The 18985-nt window shown below is 40.1% G+C and overlaps 1 protein-coding gene across 2 annotated transcripts in view; it reads left to right on the top strand.

Moving 5' to 3' along the window:
- Nucleotides 1-18985, top strand: part of OCA2 (OCA2 melanosomal transmembrane protein) — a 388170-nt gene that overhangs the window by 138980 nt on the left and 230205 nt on the right. For both annotated transcript variants that reach the window (XM_045070700.1, XM_045070701.1), the window contains 2 exons: nt 1257-1395; nt 4747-4879. In XM_045070700.1, coding sequence (XP_044926635.1) covers nt 1257-1395; nt 4747-4879 — 272 coding nt within the window. The remainder of the gene's footprint in view (nt 1-1256; nt 1396-4746; nt 4880-18985) is intronic.

Here is an 18985-nt window from a genome sequence, read left to right as displayed (position 1 = left end):
TTTGTTTATATCCTCATGGTTCCAGGAGCCAGCTCTGTAATTTTCTGTGAGAATAGCAATTCCATTTATTATCTAAACATGGCATCTTTCAAGATTCAAGTGTTAGTGTGCTCAGATTCACTATTTATATTACCGTACTATTCATGACTTTATGAGCTTAATCACATTCTGCCTCTGTCTGGAGTAGCATTATTCTTCCCAGTTAAACGGCTAGCCCATTTACATCAGATGCCATCTCTGTGCTTGCTCCAGCATTATTGATTAGTGTACGCTATTTTCTTGCTGGAGGCAGATCCTGGGAGCTTTCTGCTGTTACTGTTTGGGGTCTGATCCTCTTTTTGGATTCATTTCTGTCCCTGGTTCCTGGATACCATTTCCTCTTCAGCTTACACACAGCTCTGTAGGCAGATTACTGGCCCACCCCACACCTAGGTGTGCTGTTGGTTATGCTCTGTGCTGGGAGATGGTAGGAAGGGCCCCTGACTGCAGCAGCCTGGAGACCCAAAGCCTGGTTTCTGTATAGAAGTGGGCACTGCTGATGTGTAGGTGTGGTGGGCCATGATATGTTTCCCAAACCTTCTTTAAGGCAATGTTTTTCAATTTCATGCTCACTGGATCTACCTAGGGAGCTGTAGAATGCTGCTGTCTGTCCAAACCCACTCCCAGGGATTGATCTGTCACGGGGCTGGACAGCAGGATTTTCAAAGGTTCCCAGACAAATCTAGTGTGCAGCCAAGGTAGGTACACACAACTGTAGAATGTGTACTCCTTCTCCAAGTAGGAGGTCCACAGGAAGGGTGAGGAGACACTTTAAGGGCTCAGCATCTGAGAAAGAGAAGGTGGGTAAAGAATTAGGGTGGTAGGCTTGGTGTGAGTTACTGAGTGTTGTTACTTTGTGTGCTGCCCCACCCCTGACTCAGAGGGATCTGGTGGCCAGCACCATTTACTTGTGCCAGGGCATGCACTCAGGGAAATGTGCTCCCTCCAGATCTGTGGGGAGTCTTATGGGGTATATGTCCACATGTGTGGTTAAGATGGATGGTCAATTTCATTTAACTTTCAGAGAAATGCAATTCTGAGCGTTAACTGCAACATTGTTGTCTTTGTTTATCCCCAAACATTGTATTTCTTAGAGGTGTGTGTGTATGTGTGTGCACCTGTCCTGTACAAGCAAGTGCTTTAAGAATATTTAGGTTACACATGGGTTTGTCAATTGAATAGCATGGCTACTACTTTTATTTTCTTCCATGTGACAGATTATGTGAGGTGCTCAACCTCAATCCCAGACAAGTCCTGATAGCAGAAGTGATCTTCACAAATATTGGAGGAGCTGCCACTGCCATTGGGGACCCACCAAATGTCATTATTGTTTCCAACCAGGAGTTGAGGAAGATGGTATGTATGTACCAGTGTAACAGGGTTGCTTTCAATAAATATAGATCCCAGCTTACTTGCTCACTTAACATTCTACCCAACGTGGAAGCTTTTATTAGAAACTAACCTCTTCCATATCACTTCTTCATATTAAGTGCTATTGGTTATCTTGAGAGGGAGGTTAGGTGACTGATCCAGCAGTGTAGAGTGAGGTGGTCTGATGATAAGATAACATTACCTACTTAATCATAGTATATTAGTGGGAACTGAAGTTTCTTCCAACTAATATAAAGAATAAAATGATCTTTTATCATTTGTCCCCTTTTATCAAATGTCCCCTTGCATTTTTCAATGTAGTGAATGAATATAGTGAAGAATTTAAGATTTTTTTTAGAAAGGATCATAAAATGACGGTGTTTAGGAATTTTTTGAAAGCTCTTATAAATATGAATGTATAAATGGCTATCAGACACATGAAAAAATGTTTATCATCACTAGCCATCAGGGAGATTCAAATTAAAATTACATTGAGATACCATCTTACACCACTTAGAATTGCCAAAAACTAGCAAGACAGGAAACAACATGTATTGGAGAGGATGTGGAGAAAGGGGAACCCTCTTACACTGGTGGTGGGAATGCAAGTTGGTGCAGCCACTTTGGAGAACAGTGAGGAGATTCCTCAAGAAATTAAAAATAGAGCTTCCCTATGACCCTGCAATTGCACTACTGGATATTAACCCCGAAGATACAAATGTAGTAGAAAGAAGAGCCATCTGTACCCCAATGTTTAGAGCAGCAATGGCCATGGTCGCCAAACTGTGGAAAGAACCAAGATGCCCTTCAATGGACGAATGGATAAGGAAGATGTGGTTCATATACACTATGGAGTATTATGCCTCCATCAGAAAAGATGAATACCCAACTTTTGTAGCAACATGGACGGGACTGGAAGAGATTATGCTGAGTGAAATAAGTCAAGCAGACAGAGTCAATTATCATATGGTTTCACTTATTTGTGGAGCATAACAAATAGCATGGAGGACATAGGGAGATGGAGAGATGATGAGAATTGAGGGAAATTGGAAGGGGAGGTGAACCATGAAAGACTATGGACTCTGAAAAATAATCTGAAGGTTTTGAAGGGGTTGGGGGTGGGAGGTTGGGGGAGCCAGGTGGTGGGTATTAAGGAAGGAACATATTGCATGGAGCACTGGGTGTGGTGCAAAAACAATGAATTTTGTTATGCTGAAAATAAAAGAATGTATAATTTCTTTGCACACTAAAGTAAAAACAAAGTATTAGAGAGTGAAAATGGTATTTTATTTGTCTTAAGAATTAAAATTATGTAATTTTCATGACCCTGAAATAAAAAATTGGACACTTAACTGACTAAGCTACCCAGGTGCTCCTTAACTATCTTTTAAGTAACTGTTGAAAAATGTGTATAGGGGGAGCCATGTCCCCGGTGCTTCTGAATGACATCTCACAGGTCAGAAGAAGGCTTCCTCCATGGTGTCGCAGGGATGTGTACACTGGGATGTTTCTCTGGGCTTTCCCACCATGCTGGGGTGTTCTTTTGGTGCTCTTCTACCACTGATTTCTTCCACTTCATCAACTGACAACTTAGATGGTGTTGCTCTCAGCTGCTTCATGCTCTTTCTTTCTGGTCACTTCTTCTCTGTCTTCTTTGTGGGTTTTCTGCTCCCAAATGGCTCTTCAATTTCTGTGGGCCTTGGGGTTCTGCTTTTTTGATCATCTTTCCTCTTTGGTCAGCATTCTGTAGCAGAGCTCATACCCCCATGGCCTGCTCTGTTTTCTGTGTACTGGGATCACCCACTTCTGCATGTCTGCAGAACATGGAAAGTTCTTACTTCCCTCAGATCCATGTATGTCATGACTTCTCCTCTATATATTCAATGCATTCTTCACATGCAGCTTGTCCCACACCAGATCCTTCCTGTTATCACACCCATTCTTACAGCACTGGGGGTCTTTTCCTTGTTGAGTCTCCACAGATGATTCTATCTTCAGATTACACCATGATATTTACTAAGACAGTCAACAGATTCAGTTAATGAGAGTCACAATGCTGTGTTTAAGCATTGTACTGATGCAATTATAATAATGGTTGGATTTGTTACCAAAGACATTAAAGAGAAGAGTGTAGGAAATTAGAGAGGTGTGTAAAGCAGCAGGGAAGCCCAGATACATGCACCTAATAAGCTTAGTGAAAATATTTACATTCCATGATATATAGCATCTGCCTGTATTATTTCTTAAAATTTTTCAGCTGGGATTGTCCCCCTCGGCATTGTTCTCACTTGATAAGTCCACCCATTACAACTTGAGTAGCAACCAAACACTTCCACTCAAGGCTGTGTTATTTTGTTGTGGCGCCCCTTCCAGAAACTCCTTCCTTTTCTTTCTTTAATTTACCCTTCCCTTTTTCCCCCTAATTGTCCCATCATTTCTAATTGGACAAAAATTTATAGCTAACATGTGCAAAAAAGGATCCAGAACTGAGGATGCAAGCACCTCTGCCTCACACCTTCCTTCAAAAAATATTAATTACATTCAGGGATCATCTGTATATATCTGCCGAAGGTATAAGCACAGGGTTAAAGACAGAAAAAACCAGCCAGTGATGTTGCTAACTTATTCCCTGACAGATTAACCTAGTGGGGGATTTTACTCCAAAACATCCTCAGTAGCTGACCATGGCAAGTAGTTCTGCAGAGAGGGAAAGGAAGTCTGAGGAGAGGGAGAAGGTCTTGCCTGGACCCATTTTGGCCAACTGGGATGCTCTGGGCCACCTCAGTCCTGTTGGCCATTGGCTTCCCTGCAGAGGCAACCCTGAAGAGGGTTGTGCTCTCCAACCAAGGATGTTCTTTCATTAAAACTTAGCAGGGACTTAAACCAAATATTTAAAAAACCCAACTTGCCTTGAAATGGACAAATATTGCCATATAGTTTTATGCTTTGCCCCCATCTGTCTCTTTTCATCCTGGGAGATTGTGTCAGTCCAGTGGTGAGTGTAGACCCAGTTAACATTGAGATTGTCTGTGATAGCCTGTTTTTGTTTTCTCCTAAGGTTTCTTGCTATTCAGGTAGGGATTGGTTTATTGACAAGAAGGAAACAAACTTTAAACATTTTCAAAGTTGTAGAGAAGAACACCTGTTCTGTGGGTTTTGGGTTGGGCCCTGTGACCCTTGAATTAACATCCATCACCCTGATGTGCCTGCCCCTGCTGGCTTTCAGTGCTTAGCACTCCCTGGATCCATCATTTGGGGAGCAGTCTTGAATTGGGAGCTATGCCTGTGCAGTGGAAAATCCCTTCTGTCAATTCATTCCCCCTTTCCTATTTCCAGGGCCTGGACTTTGCAGGATTTACTGCACACATGTTTGTTGGGATTTGCATCATTCTCCTGTTCTCCTTTCCACTCTTCAGACTCCTTTTCTGGAACAAAAAACTTTATAACAAGGAACCCAGTGAAATTGTTGGTGAGTATAAGCACCTCTTCACATAGCCTCAGAGTGTACTATCATAATATTATTATTTTCCAGAGGAAGTTGCCACAACAATGGAGAAGATTTCTTACATGTAGAACATGAGGGAAGTGTCAGTCATTGGGATGTTGCATGCTTAGTATGTTCCTGGCTGCCTCCTGGTATGCTCTGTGCTTTCAGGGGCTATAAATTCATGGGCCTTTCCTATTTCTTCAGGGTGAAATGTGGGAAGAAGTGGCCACTGTATATAGTTTGCATGTCATGACATCATTAAATCACGTATGTACAATACAAGTAGTATGGCATGGAGACTGTAGTGTTCAAACCTGTCATACTTTGAGTTTAAAGGTGATTACAAAAATAGCAACATAACCCAGCACAGAGGATACTTTACCTTGTCAATCAAGAGTGTATTGATGAGTTACCAGCCAGCAGGAAGACGGCTCATGATCACCTTATGGCTTTGCATTTTCCTTACTTAAAATTTTTAGTAAATGTTTTAGTTACTGATCAGGATATATTAGAAGCAATAAATTATTTGGGAAACAGCCAGACTTTCCTCAGCCAGCCAGACTCTCCTCAGCCTGTAGAGGATGTTGTGCAAGTTTCCTGGGTAACACAGCATATCTGGGTGACAGGAGTACAGTGACAAAGGTACATTTGTTTCTTTGTGGTTTCAGAGCTCATAGATTGTATATTTACCCCCTCATTCTGTTATTCCTCTGTCCTTGTGTTGTACAGGACTTAAATTTTTCTTTATATTTAGTAAGATAAACAAATGTCATTTCTGTATGAAAAGCTGAGTATCTAAGTATATTCTTATCAGTCCTCCTGATCATCAGATGGTGACTGTACAAAGCAGATTGGCCTTTCTTTCATGTGTGATTTTTGTATTTGAAAGTTGACTATTTTTGTTCTAGTTTGGAAAACATTGTCTTCCTCTCATATACCCTCTCAAGAGTCATCTATGTAAAACAAGCTTGTTTGTAGTAAAATTTAGTCACCCAGATCTTCCGGAGAAATGAAATGATAAGCAGAAATTTCTATTTTAGGCAATACTTATTAACAACATGCACAAGACATTGGAGTGTCCTTGTGAATGTAGAAATGGTACTTCAAATATGATCAAGCCATAAGGAATTTCTGGGTGGCCTCTCAGCCTAGCCCCAAGTGAAGGTGATGTAAGTTCACGACAAGTGAGCACACTCCCTATGCTTTGGCTGCTCATGGCAGAGTAGGAATGGTATAGACCCCACCTGACAGGACTTGAGTGTAGGGGATAAGCCCAGGGTGGGGGACTGGAGGGAAGAGGGGGTGCAGGCACAGGTGTTGGAGGCCAAATAGAAAAGAGGTTTTGGTTGCAAGGTTGTTATAACTTCATGCTGATGTAGTGTAGTTTACTTCTTTTGGATGAAGACTGTATTTTCTTGATAGCATTGATAATTCATCATCTCTGGCAGTCTACAGAACAGGCTGTGTGCCTTTCTTGAGAAAAAAGAGTCCCAGACCCTGCTGTCATCTTACAGCTTTATAATGGAGAAAGTAACTACACATGATCCCATTACTTCCCTGTTTTGAAGAAAAATTTAATCAAAATTCACTTTTTTAAATGCCTTGATCCACTTTTGCCATTGACCGATGTATTAGTTTTCCAGGACTGCTGTGACAGAGTACCACAGACTGAGTGGCTTAAACAACAGATGGCTTATTTCTACAGATGCTAAGAGGACTTAATAAGCCAGAACAGATGGCTTATTTCCTCACAGTTCTGGAGGCTGGAAGTCCAAAATCAAAGGGCCTGTAAGTCGGTTGGCTCTGATGTAGGATATGTTCCAGGCCTGTTTCTTTGGCTTTTAGATGGTCATATTTACGTTTAAATGGATTTTTCCATTTGTGTCTGTGTCCACAATTCCCCCATTTATAAGGATGCCAGTCATCTTGGATTTGTAGCCACCCTAATGACCTCACTTAACTAATTATACCTGCAACAATCCCATTTTTAAGTAAGGTCACATTGTGAGGTACTGGAGATTAAGCCTTCACCACATGAATTTTTTTTGGAGGGGGACAAAATTCAACCCATAACAACCAGAGATATTCAGAATGTTTTATCATCCACTAGTATACATAAAATTTGATAATTTAATATATAGGGTTAGTTTTCTGAAGGAAAGGATTCTGATTGGAGAACTAAGGAAATTGATCACAATGGATGATTGTGTGGGCATAGCTGTACTTCAGTGGAGAGTTAGAAAGTTATCTTGTCCAGTTATGCCAGGTTCTACCTAACTGCCCTAGTGATCAGAATTACCTGAGAACAATTGTTGCAGGTTTAGGTTACCAGCCCATCCCCAGAAATTCTGTGCTATTAATAAGCTCTTCTGGATAATGCTGTCTTAACATGAATTTGGGATACACAGATTTAGAAGTATATGAAACAAGTCTGTATAATCAACTCCTCCACTCTTCCTGAGTAAGGAGCTCAAAAAAGCTTTGAGGGAAGTGGGAGGAGATGGCTGGGACCTTCCTGATGCTGAAACCCTATGGCAAGGCCAAGGCAAGCTATGAGTCAGCACAGAGTGACACAGAGTGTCAGGGCAATTGCTGTGGGCCACCATGGGTCATAGGGCTCTCCAATTTGAGAATGCTTATTATAAGTACAAATTCTCAAGCCCTATCCTAGAGATTTGGTTTTAGTAGGTCTATAGTGGCATCCAGAGCATCTGTATGAACCAGGCTTGGCTATGTTGCAGTGAAAAAGTAACGCTGCCCTATTCTTTTCCCATCTTTGGCTTCATTCCCACCATGCGCTGGCATTATCATTTCTCAGAGCCTTGGGATGTTGGTCATCGAAGCAGAGAGAACCACTTGTTCCACCCCATTATTGACTGACACATGATGACTCTGTTCATAGCTTGTCATCCTGATTGTCACTAGGCTCCACTGGTCACAGGATGAGTCAGACTAGCAAGTGCCCAGATTGGAAAAGAAAATGACTTATTTGGTAAAAAGCACAAATAACTACCAAAGTCTGCCCTCCTCACCAAATATCAGCTAAGGCTGCTTCTTGTTAGTATTTTGTACAGAATTTTTGTGTCTGTGTACATTAGGGATACCTGTGTAGAATTTACTTTCTCATAATGGCTTTTTTGCTGTCTGCATAGAAGCACACCCTTCTCTTCAATTTTTTTGAACGAGATGGTGTAGAATTGCTAGTACTGTCCCCTTAAATATTTGCCAAGACATTTGCACACATCCCAGGACCTGAGCTTAAGGCAGAGGCTTAACCAACTGAGCCACCCAGGCCCCCCCTTTTGCGAGTTTCTTAAAGTAGGAGCTAAGGTTATTGATTTTATATATGCCTTCTTTTCTAATACAGGTGTTCAGTGCTCTGAATTTCTGTCCAATTAATACTTTAGTGACCTGCCACCAATTCTCATATGTTTTATTTAATTTCAATACAGTTTAAATTACTTTCTAATTTCCCATTTATTTCTTTGATCCTTGGATATGTTACATGTAAATAATTCACCAAATAGAGATTTTGCAGTTACCTGTATCAGAGAATACCCTTGATAAAGCTTGAATCCTTTAAAAGTTATTAATACTATTTTATAGCCAGGATGTCTAGCATTATAAGTGTTCTATGTGCACCAGAACAGAATATGTACTCTGCTCTATTGGGTGGAGCGTTGTCAGTATAGTCAGGTCAAGTTGGTTGATAACATTATTCAAGTCTTCTGTATTTGATTTTCTGTCCACTTGTTCTATCAATTACTAAAGGATGGAAATCTAAAAGATAGAAATACTAAAAGATAGAAATCTCTATCATTGTGGATTTGTCTCTTTTTTTGCAGTTATGTGATTTTTTGCTTTATATATTTCAAAATTCTGTTACTAGAATATGTACATATTTAAAGTTGTTATTTCCTCTTGAAGAATTAACACCATGTAAATCATTATAAAATGACCTTCCCTATCCATAATCATGTTCTTGCTCTGAAATCAATTTTGTTGCTAATATAGCATTTCCAGATTTCTCTTCACTAGTGGTAGTATAGTATATCTTTTCCATCCTTCCACTGTCTTTTGTTTTTTGTTTAGTTTTTAAATTGAAATTCAATTAATTAACATATAATGTATTACTGGTTTCAGAGGTAGAGGTCAGTGATTCATCAATCTTATATAATACTCGGTACTCATTACATCATGTGCCCTCCTTCATGTCCATCATCCAATAACCCCATCCCCCTATCCCCATCCCCTCTAGCAACCCTCAGTTTGTTTCCCATGATCAAGAGTCTCTTATGGTTTGTCTCCCTCCTTGATTTCATCTTGTTTTATTTTTCCTCTATTCTCCAGTGATCCTCTGTTTTGTTTCTTAAATTCCACACATCAGTGAAATAATAATTGTCTTTTTCTGATTGAGTTATTTCACTTAGCATAATATCCTCTAGTTCTATCCACATTGTTGCAAATGGCAAGATTTATTTTTTTAATGCATGAGTAGTAGTCCACTGTCTATATATACCACTTCTTCTTTATCCATTCATCTGTAAATGGACATCTGTGTTCTTTCCATAGTTTGGCTATTATGGACATTGCTGCTATAAACACTAGATTGTATGTGCCTTTTGAGTCACTATGTTGGGCAATTGCTGGGTCACAGAGTAGCTCTATTTTCAACTTTTTGATGAACCTTTATACTGATTTCCAGAGGGGCTGTAACCACCTTGCACTCCCACCAATAGTATAAGAGGGTTCCTGTTTCTTCACATCATTGCCAACATCTGTCTTTTCATGACTTGCTAATTTTAGCCATTCTGACTGATGTGAGGTGGAATCTCATTGTGGTCTTGATTTGTATTTTCCTGATGCCAAGTGATGTTGAGCATTTTTTCATGTGTCTCTTGACCATTTGTATGTCTTCTTTTGAGAAATGTGTTTATGTCTTCTGTCCATTTCTTGACTGTATTTTCTGTTTTTCTTTTGGGTGTTAAGTTTGAAAAGTTCTTTACAGATATTGGATATCACTGTGCCTTTATATTTAAAGTGCATTTCTTGCAAGAAGCTAACATTTGGGTCTTGTTTTTTTAATCCAACTTTATAATCTCTGCCCTTTAATTGATATGTTTAGATTATTTATATTTAAGATGATTAATGATATGATTAAATTGAAGTGTATTGTCATGTTTTCTATGTGTGCCTTCTCTTCTTTATTGCCTTTTCCCTCACTGTATGCCTTCTTTTGGATTAATTTAGTATTTTAAAAATATTCATTTTTGGGGAGGAGTCAAGATGGCAGAGAAGTAGCAGGCTGACACTATTTCAGATAGCAGGAGATCAGCTAGATAGATTATCTAAAGATTGCAAACACCTACAAATCCAACGGCAGATCGAAGAGAAGAAGAACAGCAATTCCAGAAACAGAAAATCAACCACTTTCTGAAAGGTAGGACTGGAGGCAAAGTGAATCCAAGGCAATGGGAAGATAGACCCTGGGATGAGGGGACGGCTCCTGGCAAGCGGCGGAGCAATGGTGCACAAAATCAGGACTTTAAAAAGTCTGTTCCGCTGAGGGACATCACTCCAGAGGCTAAACCGGGGTGAAGCCCACGCGGGGTCAACATGGCCTCAGGTCCCGCAGGGTCACAGAAGGATTGGGGGTGTCTGAGTGTCGCAGAGCATACAGGTATTAGAACGGGGATGCCAGCTACAGAGACAGAGCCAAGTAGTGAGGTCCCAGCTCGGGGTTACCTTGAACCGGTCGCAGGCTTGGTAAGCTCTGAGTGCGGCTGGAGGCCACAGAGACGGGAATAATTGGGCGCTGTTCTCTGAGGGCGCACTGAGGAGTGGGGCCCTGGGCTCTTGGCTCCTCCTGGCCAGAGACTGGGAGGCCGCCATTTTCATTTCCGTCCTCTGGAACTCTACGGAAAGTGCTCAGGGAACAAAAGCTCCCGAAAGCAAACCCAAGCGGATTACTCAGCCCGGCCCCTAGTAAGGGCAGTGCAATTCCGCCTGGGGCAAAGACACTTGACAATCACTACAACAGGCCTCTCCCCCAGAAGATCAACAAGAAATCCAGCCAGGACCAAGTTCACCTACCAAGGATGGCAGTTTCAATATCAAGGAGAGCAGCGGAATTCCAGAGGAGGAAAGCAAAGCACGGAACTCATGGCTTTCTCCCTATGATTCTTTAGTCTTGCAGTTATTTTAATTTTTTAAACGTTTTTAAAGTAGTTTATCTAATATATATATTTTTCTTTTTTATACTTTTTCTTTGTTGTTTTCTTTTTTTATTAATTGCTTCTTTTCTTTCTTTCTTTCTTTTTCTTTCTGGACCTCTTTTTATCCCCTTTCTCCCCCCTCATGATTTGGGATCTCTTCTGATTTGGTTAAAGCATATTTTCTTGGGGTGGTTGCCACCCTTTTAGTATTTTACTTGCTCCTTCATATACTCTTATCTGGAAAAAATGACAAGGCGGAAAAATTCACCACAAAAAAAAAGAACAAGAGGCAGTACTGAAGGCTAGGGACCTAATCAATACAGACATTGGTAATATGTAGACTTCAGAATGACGATTCTCAAGGTCCTAGCCGGGCTTATAAAAGGCATGGAAGATATTAGAGAAACCCTCTCGGGAGATATAAAAGCCCTTTCTGGAGAAATAAAAGAACTAAAATCTAAACAAGTTGAAATCAAAAAAGCTATTAATGAGGTAAATAAAAAATGGAGACTCTCACTGCTAGGATAAATGAGGCAGAAGAAAGAATTAGCGATATAGAAGACCAAATGACAGAGAATAAAGAAGCTGAGCAAAAGAGGGACAAACAGCTACTAAACCACAAGGGGAGAATTCGAGAGATAAGTGATGCCATAAGACGAAACAACATTAGAATAATTGGGATTCCAGAGAGAGAGGGGAGCAGAAGGTATACTGGAGAGAATTATTGGAGAGAATTTCCCCAATATGGCAAAGAGAACAAGCATCAAAATCCAGGAGGTGCAGAGAACCCCCCTTAAAATCAATAAGAATAGGCCCACACCCCGTCACCTAATAGTAAAATTTACAAGTCTTAGTGACAAAGAGAAAATACTGAAAGCAGCCCGGGAAAAGAAATTTGTAACATACAATGGTAAAAATATTAGATTGGCAGCAGACTTATCTACAGAGACCCGGCAGGCCAGAAAGAGCTGGCATGATATATTCAGAGCACTAAATGAGAAAAACATGCAGCCAAGAATACTATATCCAGCTAGGCTATCATTAAAAATAGAAGGAGAGATTAAAATCTTCCAGGACAAACAAAAACTGAAAGAATTTGCAAACACCAAAACAGCTCTACAGGAAATATTGAATGGGGTCCTCTAAGCAAAGAGAGACCCTAAAAGTAGTAGATCATAAAGGAGCAGAGACAATATACAGTAACAGTCACCTTACAGGAAATACAATGGCACTAAATTCATATCTCTCAATAGTTACCCTGAATGTTAATGGGCTAAATGCTCCAATCAAAATAAAACTGGGTATCAGAATGGATAAAAAAAAAAAAAAAGAACCCATCTATATGTTGCCTACAAGAAACTTATTTTAAACCCAAAGACACCTCCAGATTTAAAGTGAGGGGGTGGAAAAGAATTTACCATGCTAATGGACATCAGAAGAAAGCAGGAGTGGCAATCCTTATATCAGATCAATTAGATTTTAAGGCAAAGACTATAATAAGAGATGAGGAAGGACACTATATCATACTCAAAGGATCTGTTCAACAAGTAAATCTAACAATTTTAAATATCTATGCCCCCAACATGGGAGCAGCCCACTATATAAACCAATTAATAACAAAATCAAATAAACACATCAACAATAATACAATAATAGTAGGGGACTTTAACACTCCCCTCACTGAAATGGACAGATCATCCAAGCAAAAGATCAACAAGGAAATAAAGGCCTTAAATGACACACTGGACCAGAGGGACATCACAGATATATTCAGAACATTTCATCCCAAAGCAACAGAATACACATTCTTCTCTAGTGCACATGGAAAATTCTCCAGAATAGATCCCATCCTGGGTCCTAAATCAGGTCTCAGCTGGTATCAAAAGATTGGGATCATTCCCTGCATATTTTCAGACCACAATGCTCTGAAGCTAGAACTCAATCACAAGAGGAAATTTGGAAAGAACCTAAATACATGGAGACTAAACAGCATCCTTCTAAAGAATGAATGGGTCAACCAGGAAATTAAAGAAGAATTGAAAAAATTCATGGAAACAAATGATAATGAAAGCACAACAGTTCAAAATCTGTGGGACACAACAAAGGCAGTCCTGAGAGGAAAATATATAGCGGTACAAGCCTTTCTTAAAAAACAAGAAAGGTCTCCGGTACACAACCTAACCCTACACCTAAAGGATCTGGAGAAAGAACAAGAACGAAACCCTAAACCCAGCAGGAGAAGAGAAATCATAAAGATCAGAGCAGAAATCAATGAAATAGAAACCAAAAAAACAATAGAATAAATCAACGAAAGTAGGAGCTGGTTCTTTGAAAGAATTAATAAGATTGATAAACCCCTGGCCAGAATTATCAAAAAGAAAAGAGAAAAGACCCAAACAAATAAAATCATGAATGAAAGAGGAGAGATCACAACTAACACCAAAGAAATACAAACAATTATAAGAACATACTCTGAGCAACTCTACACAAACAAATTTGACAATCTGGAAGAAATGGATGCATTCCTAGAGACATATAAACTACCACAACTTAACCAGGAAGAATTAGAAAGCCTGAACAGACCCATAACCAGTAAGGAGATTGAAACAGTCATGAAAAATCTCCAAACAAACAAAAGCCCAGGGCCGGACGGCTTCCGGGGGAATTCTACCAAACATTTAAGGAAGAACTAATTCCTATTCTCCTGAAACTGTTCCAAAAAATAGAAATGGAAGGAAAACTTCCAAACTCATTTTATGAGGCCAGCATCACCTTGATCCCCAAACCAGACAAGGATCCTATAAAAAAAGAGAACTACAGACCAATATCCTTGATGAATACAGATGCAAAAATTCTCACCAAAATACTAACCAATAGGATTCAACAGTACATTAAAAGGATCATTCAACATGACCAAGTGGATTTATTCCAGGGCTGCAAAGTTGTTTCAACATCCGCAAATCAGTCAAATGTGATACAACACATCAATAAAAGAAAGAACAAGAACCATATGATACTCTCAATAGATGCTGAAAAAGCATTTGACAAAGTAAAGCATCCCTTCCTGATCAAAACTCTTCAAAGTGGATAGAGGACACATACCTCAATATTATCAAAGATATCTATGAAAAACCCACTGCAAATATCATTCTCAATGGAGAAAAACTGAAAGCTTTTCCCCTAAGGTCATGAACATGGCAGGGATGTCCATTATCACCACTGCTATTCAACATAGTACTAGAAGTCCTAAGCCTCAGCAATCAGACAACAAAGGAAATTAAAGGCATCTAAATCAGCAAAGAAGAAGTCAAACTATCACTCTTCGCAGATGATATGATACTATATGTGGAAAACCCAAAAGACTCCACTCTAAAACTGCTAGAACTTGTACAGGAATTCAGTAAAGTGTCAGGATATAAAGTCAATGCACAAAAATCAGTTGCATCTCTCTACACCAACAACAAGATAGAAGAAAGAGAAATTAAACAGTCAATCCCATTTTCAATTGCACCCAAACCCATAAGATACCTAGGAATAAACCAGCCAAAGAGGCAAAGAATGTATACTCAGAAAACTATAAAGTACTCATGAAAGAAATTGAGGAAGACACAAAGAAATGGAAAAATGTTCCATGCTCCTGGATTGGAAGAATAAATATTGTGAAAATGTCTATGCTACCTAAAGCAATCTACACATTTAATGGAATTCCTATCAAAGTACCATCCATCTTTTTCAAAGAAATGGAACAAATAATTCTAAAATTTATATGGAACCAGAAAAGACCTCGAATAGCCAAAGAGATATTGAAAAAGAAAGCCAACGTTGGTGGCATCATAATTCCAGACTTCAAGCTCTATTGCAAAGCTGTCATCATCAAGACAGCATGGTACTGGCACAAAAACAGACACCTAGATCAAGGGAACAGAATAGAGAGCCCAGAAATAGACCCTTAACTCTATGGTCAACTAATGTTCAATAAAACAGGAAAGAATGTCCAATGGAAAAAAGTCTCTTCAATAAATGGTGTTGGGAAAATTGGACAGCCACATGCAGAAAAATGAAATTAAACCATTTCCTTACACCACACACAAAAATAGACTCAAAATGGATGAAGGACCTCAATGTGAGAAAGGAATCCATCAAAATCCTTGAGGAGAACACAGGCAGTAACCTCTTCGACCTCAGCCATAGCAACATTTTTCCTAGGAACATTGCCAAAGGCAAGAGAAGCAAGGGAAAAAATGAACTATTGGGATTTCATCAAGATCAAAAGCTTTTGCACAGCAAAGGAAACAGTTAACAAAATCAAAAGACAACTGACATAATGGGAGAAGATATTTGCAAACGTCATATCAGATAAAGGGCTACTGTCCAAAATGTATGAAGAACTTAGCAAACTCAACACCCAAAGAACAAATAATCCAATCAAGAAATGGACAGAAGACATGAAAAGACATTTCTGCGAAGAAGACATCCAGATGGCCGACAGACACATGAAAAAGTGCTCCATATCACTGGGCATCAGGGAAATACAAATCAAAACCACAATGAGATATCACCTCACACCAGTCAGAATGGCTAAAATTAACAAGTCAGGAAATGACAGATGCTGGCGAGGATGCGGAGAAAGGGGAACCCTCCTACACTGTTGGTGGGAATGCAAGCTGGTGCAACCACTCTGGAAAACAGCATGGAGGTTCCTCAAAATGTTGAAAATAGAACTACCCTATGACCCAGCAATTGCACTACTGGGTATTTACCCTAAAGACCCAAACGTAGTGATCTGAAGGGGCATGTGCACCCGAATATTCATAGCAGCAATGTCTTCAATAGGCAAACTATGTAAAGAACCTAGATGTCCATCAACAGATGAATGGATAAAGAAGAAGTGGTATATATACACAATGGAATACTATGCATCCATCAAAAGAAATGAAATCTTGCCATTTGCGACAACGTGGATGGAACTAGAGGGTATCATGCTTAGCGAAATAAGTCAAGCAGAGAAAGACAACTATCATATGATCTCCCTGATATGAGGAAGTGGAGATGCAACATGGGGGGTTAAGAGGGTAGGAGAAGAATAAATGAAGCAAGATGGGATTGGGAGGGGGACAATCCATAAGTGACTCTTAATCTCACAAAACAAACTGAGGGTTGCTGGGGGGAGGAGGGTTGGGAGAAAGGGGGTGGGGTTATGGACATTGGGGAGGGTATGTGCTGTGGTGAGTGCTGTGAAGTGTGTGAACCTGGCAATTCACAGACCTGTACCCCTGGGGATGAAAATATATTATATGTTTATTAAAAAATAATTAAAAAATGGGTTAAAAAAGCTATACATTTTTTTCCCTGTTACATTTTTGGGTATAGTTGTGTTTTGTGAGTTTAGTGATAATTATACCACTAACTTTTGTGAGTTTAGTGATAATTATACAACTAACTTCAAGTGATATTGTACTGCTTAGCATAAGCTGTAAGAATTTTATAATAGTACTCTCCAACCCTGCAATTGCACTACTAGGTTCTTACACCAAACATAGAGATGCAGTGAAAGGAAGGGACACATTCACCCTAACGTTCAAAGCAGCAATGTCTACAATATTGAACCTGTGGAAGGAGCTGAGATGTTCTTCAGCAGATGAAGAGATAATGAAGATGTGGTCCAAATATACAATGGAATATTACTCAGACATCAGAAGGATGAATACCCACACTTTGCATTGGCATAGATGAAACTGGAGGGGAGTGAAGTAAGCCAGGCAGAGAAAGACAATTATCATAAGGTTTCACTCCTATGTGGAGCATAAGGTATAGCATGCTATTCCATGCTATTGGAGGACTACAGGGGAAGGGAGGGGAAAACTGAATGGGAAGAAATCAAAGAGTGAGACAAACCATGAGAGATCCTGGACCTTGGGAAACAAACTGAGGGTTATAGAAGGGAGGGGTGTGAAGGAATGGAGTAGCTGGGTGATGGGCATTAAGGAGAGCTTGTTTTGTGATGAGCACTGGGTGTTATATGCAAGAAATGAATTGTTGAGCACTATATCAAAAACTAATGATATACTATAGGATGGCTAACTGAACATAACTAAAAATTAAGACAAACAAGCATAAACAAAAAAATAGTAGAATTCCATTTCTCAACTTCTGGCCTAGGCATCTTCCCCTGAGATTCATCACTTTGAGCTGGATGACTCTCCTCTGGGCTTTCTGGCAGCCACCACCTCCTGTGAGAGAGCGTATCCCACATGGTAATGTCTTTGCCTGTTTGTACCATGTGTACATTGACCCCAAGTAATGTCGTCGGAGGTTGGTTGAGAAGCTCAGGAAAATAGGGGTTGGAGGTAATATATGAGACATCTGATGATGTCTCCTGGTCAGAGGCCAGTGTGACAAAAGTAAGAGATGATACAGCAGGATCAGAGCTCACAATGGTGCTTGCCATTTGAGGATATTGTCTTCCCTGAAGATCTCTGGCTTTATTCTGCAATCCATGGGGAACCAATGGTTATTTGAAAGAAGGAATGTGTCTGTCTACCTACATTTATCTATCACAATGGTGCTTGCCATTTGAGGATCTTGTCTTCCCTGAAGATCTTTGGCTTTATTCTGCAGTCCATGGGGGAACCAACGGTTATTTGAAAGAAGGAATTCGTTTGTCTACCTACATTTATCTATCTTTCTAGATAGCTCAGCCTTGATAGATTTATCATCCTAGCAGATGGGTAAATAAGAACATAGATATATTTCTTTTCTGTATATCTCCCTATATAATTTTATCTATCTATGACTAACCTTGGGTGGATTGGTGGTAAGTGACTCCAGTCAGAGGTTACTGAGGAGCAATCAGAATCCGTAAGTATGAGGAGATGAGGCCTGGGCAAGCTGGTGTACTGGGATGGGAACAAGTGGACCCTGTGAGAACCATACCAATACATCCTGAACTCCTTTTGGGACCTAGTACTGTCCTGACTCATGTTTACTTATGTTGTAGCTTATATCTCTTGATAGCTTGTTGGAAGCTTATCCTGTAACTTATTAGTTTTTCTCCTTTAGCATTTAGCATGGTATCTGACAGCTATTATATGACTAGCAATGTTAATGCAGAAATAGTGGAGAGTGGCACTGATAAGACCAAAATGACATTTCAGGCTTGTGAACCTGGAAGATAAAGATGTCATATTAAAATGAAGAAAGTGAGGGGAGAGAGTTTTGTTGGGGCAGGGGAGATGGAATGTTTATCTTTGAATCTAGCAGCCCAAATGCAGGGGACATGGCCTTAGAGCTTAGCAGAGGAGACCGGGAGGGGAAATGACAGAGGTGTGGAGGAAGTCCGGGAACTAACTGAGGAGCACATACACTTGAGTAAAATGAGTTCTGGGTGCAGGCAGTAAGCTTCATTTCCCTGGGCAAAATCTCTCTCTTAACTAAATACCCTGCTAATTGATGATATATTTCATTTCAAAATTAGGAATACAAAAGTGTGCAACTTGAGCCTTTAATTCATAGGTTTAGCCGGGGAGAATAGCTCCACCTGTTTGATTTGATGGGTTAGAAGTCAGCTAGCCTCTGTGTATATGTGTGTATGAGGGGGCTGAAGCTATCCCTGGAGAGGGCACCTATGGAAAGGAGCCAGGGGGTACCTGAAAGGGCAGTTTTGCAGATGTGGCAGCGATTCCCAGGCTCTGCTTTTCACACACAGATGGAGCGAGACCTCCCAGCCTGCACCCAGTAGACCAGCCCCAGAAACTAACCACGCTCTTGTTTAGCTCTTTAAAGCTGATCATCTATTTGGAAGAATAATCATCACTAGCGTGCCTTGAAAGACTAGCTGGGAAATCTTTGTGCTTCATGGCTGGGCTTTGAATGA

This window comes from Mustela putorius, unplaced genomic scaffold, assembly GCF_011764305.1.
Source record: "Mustela putorius furo isolate JIRA1106 unplaced genomic scaffold, ASM1176430v1.1 tig00003972_pilon_pilon_pilon, whole genome shotgun sequence".
NCBI lineage: Eukaryota > Metazoa > Chordata > Mammalia > Carnivora > Mustelidae > Mustela > Mustela putorius.
Note: the sequence above shows the minus strand (reverse complement) of the source record. Positions and strands in the feature narration are given on the sequence as shown.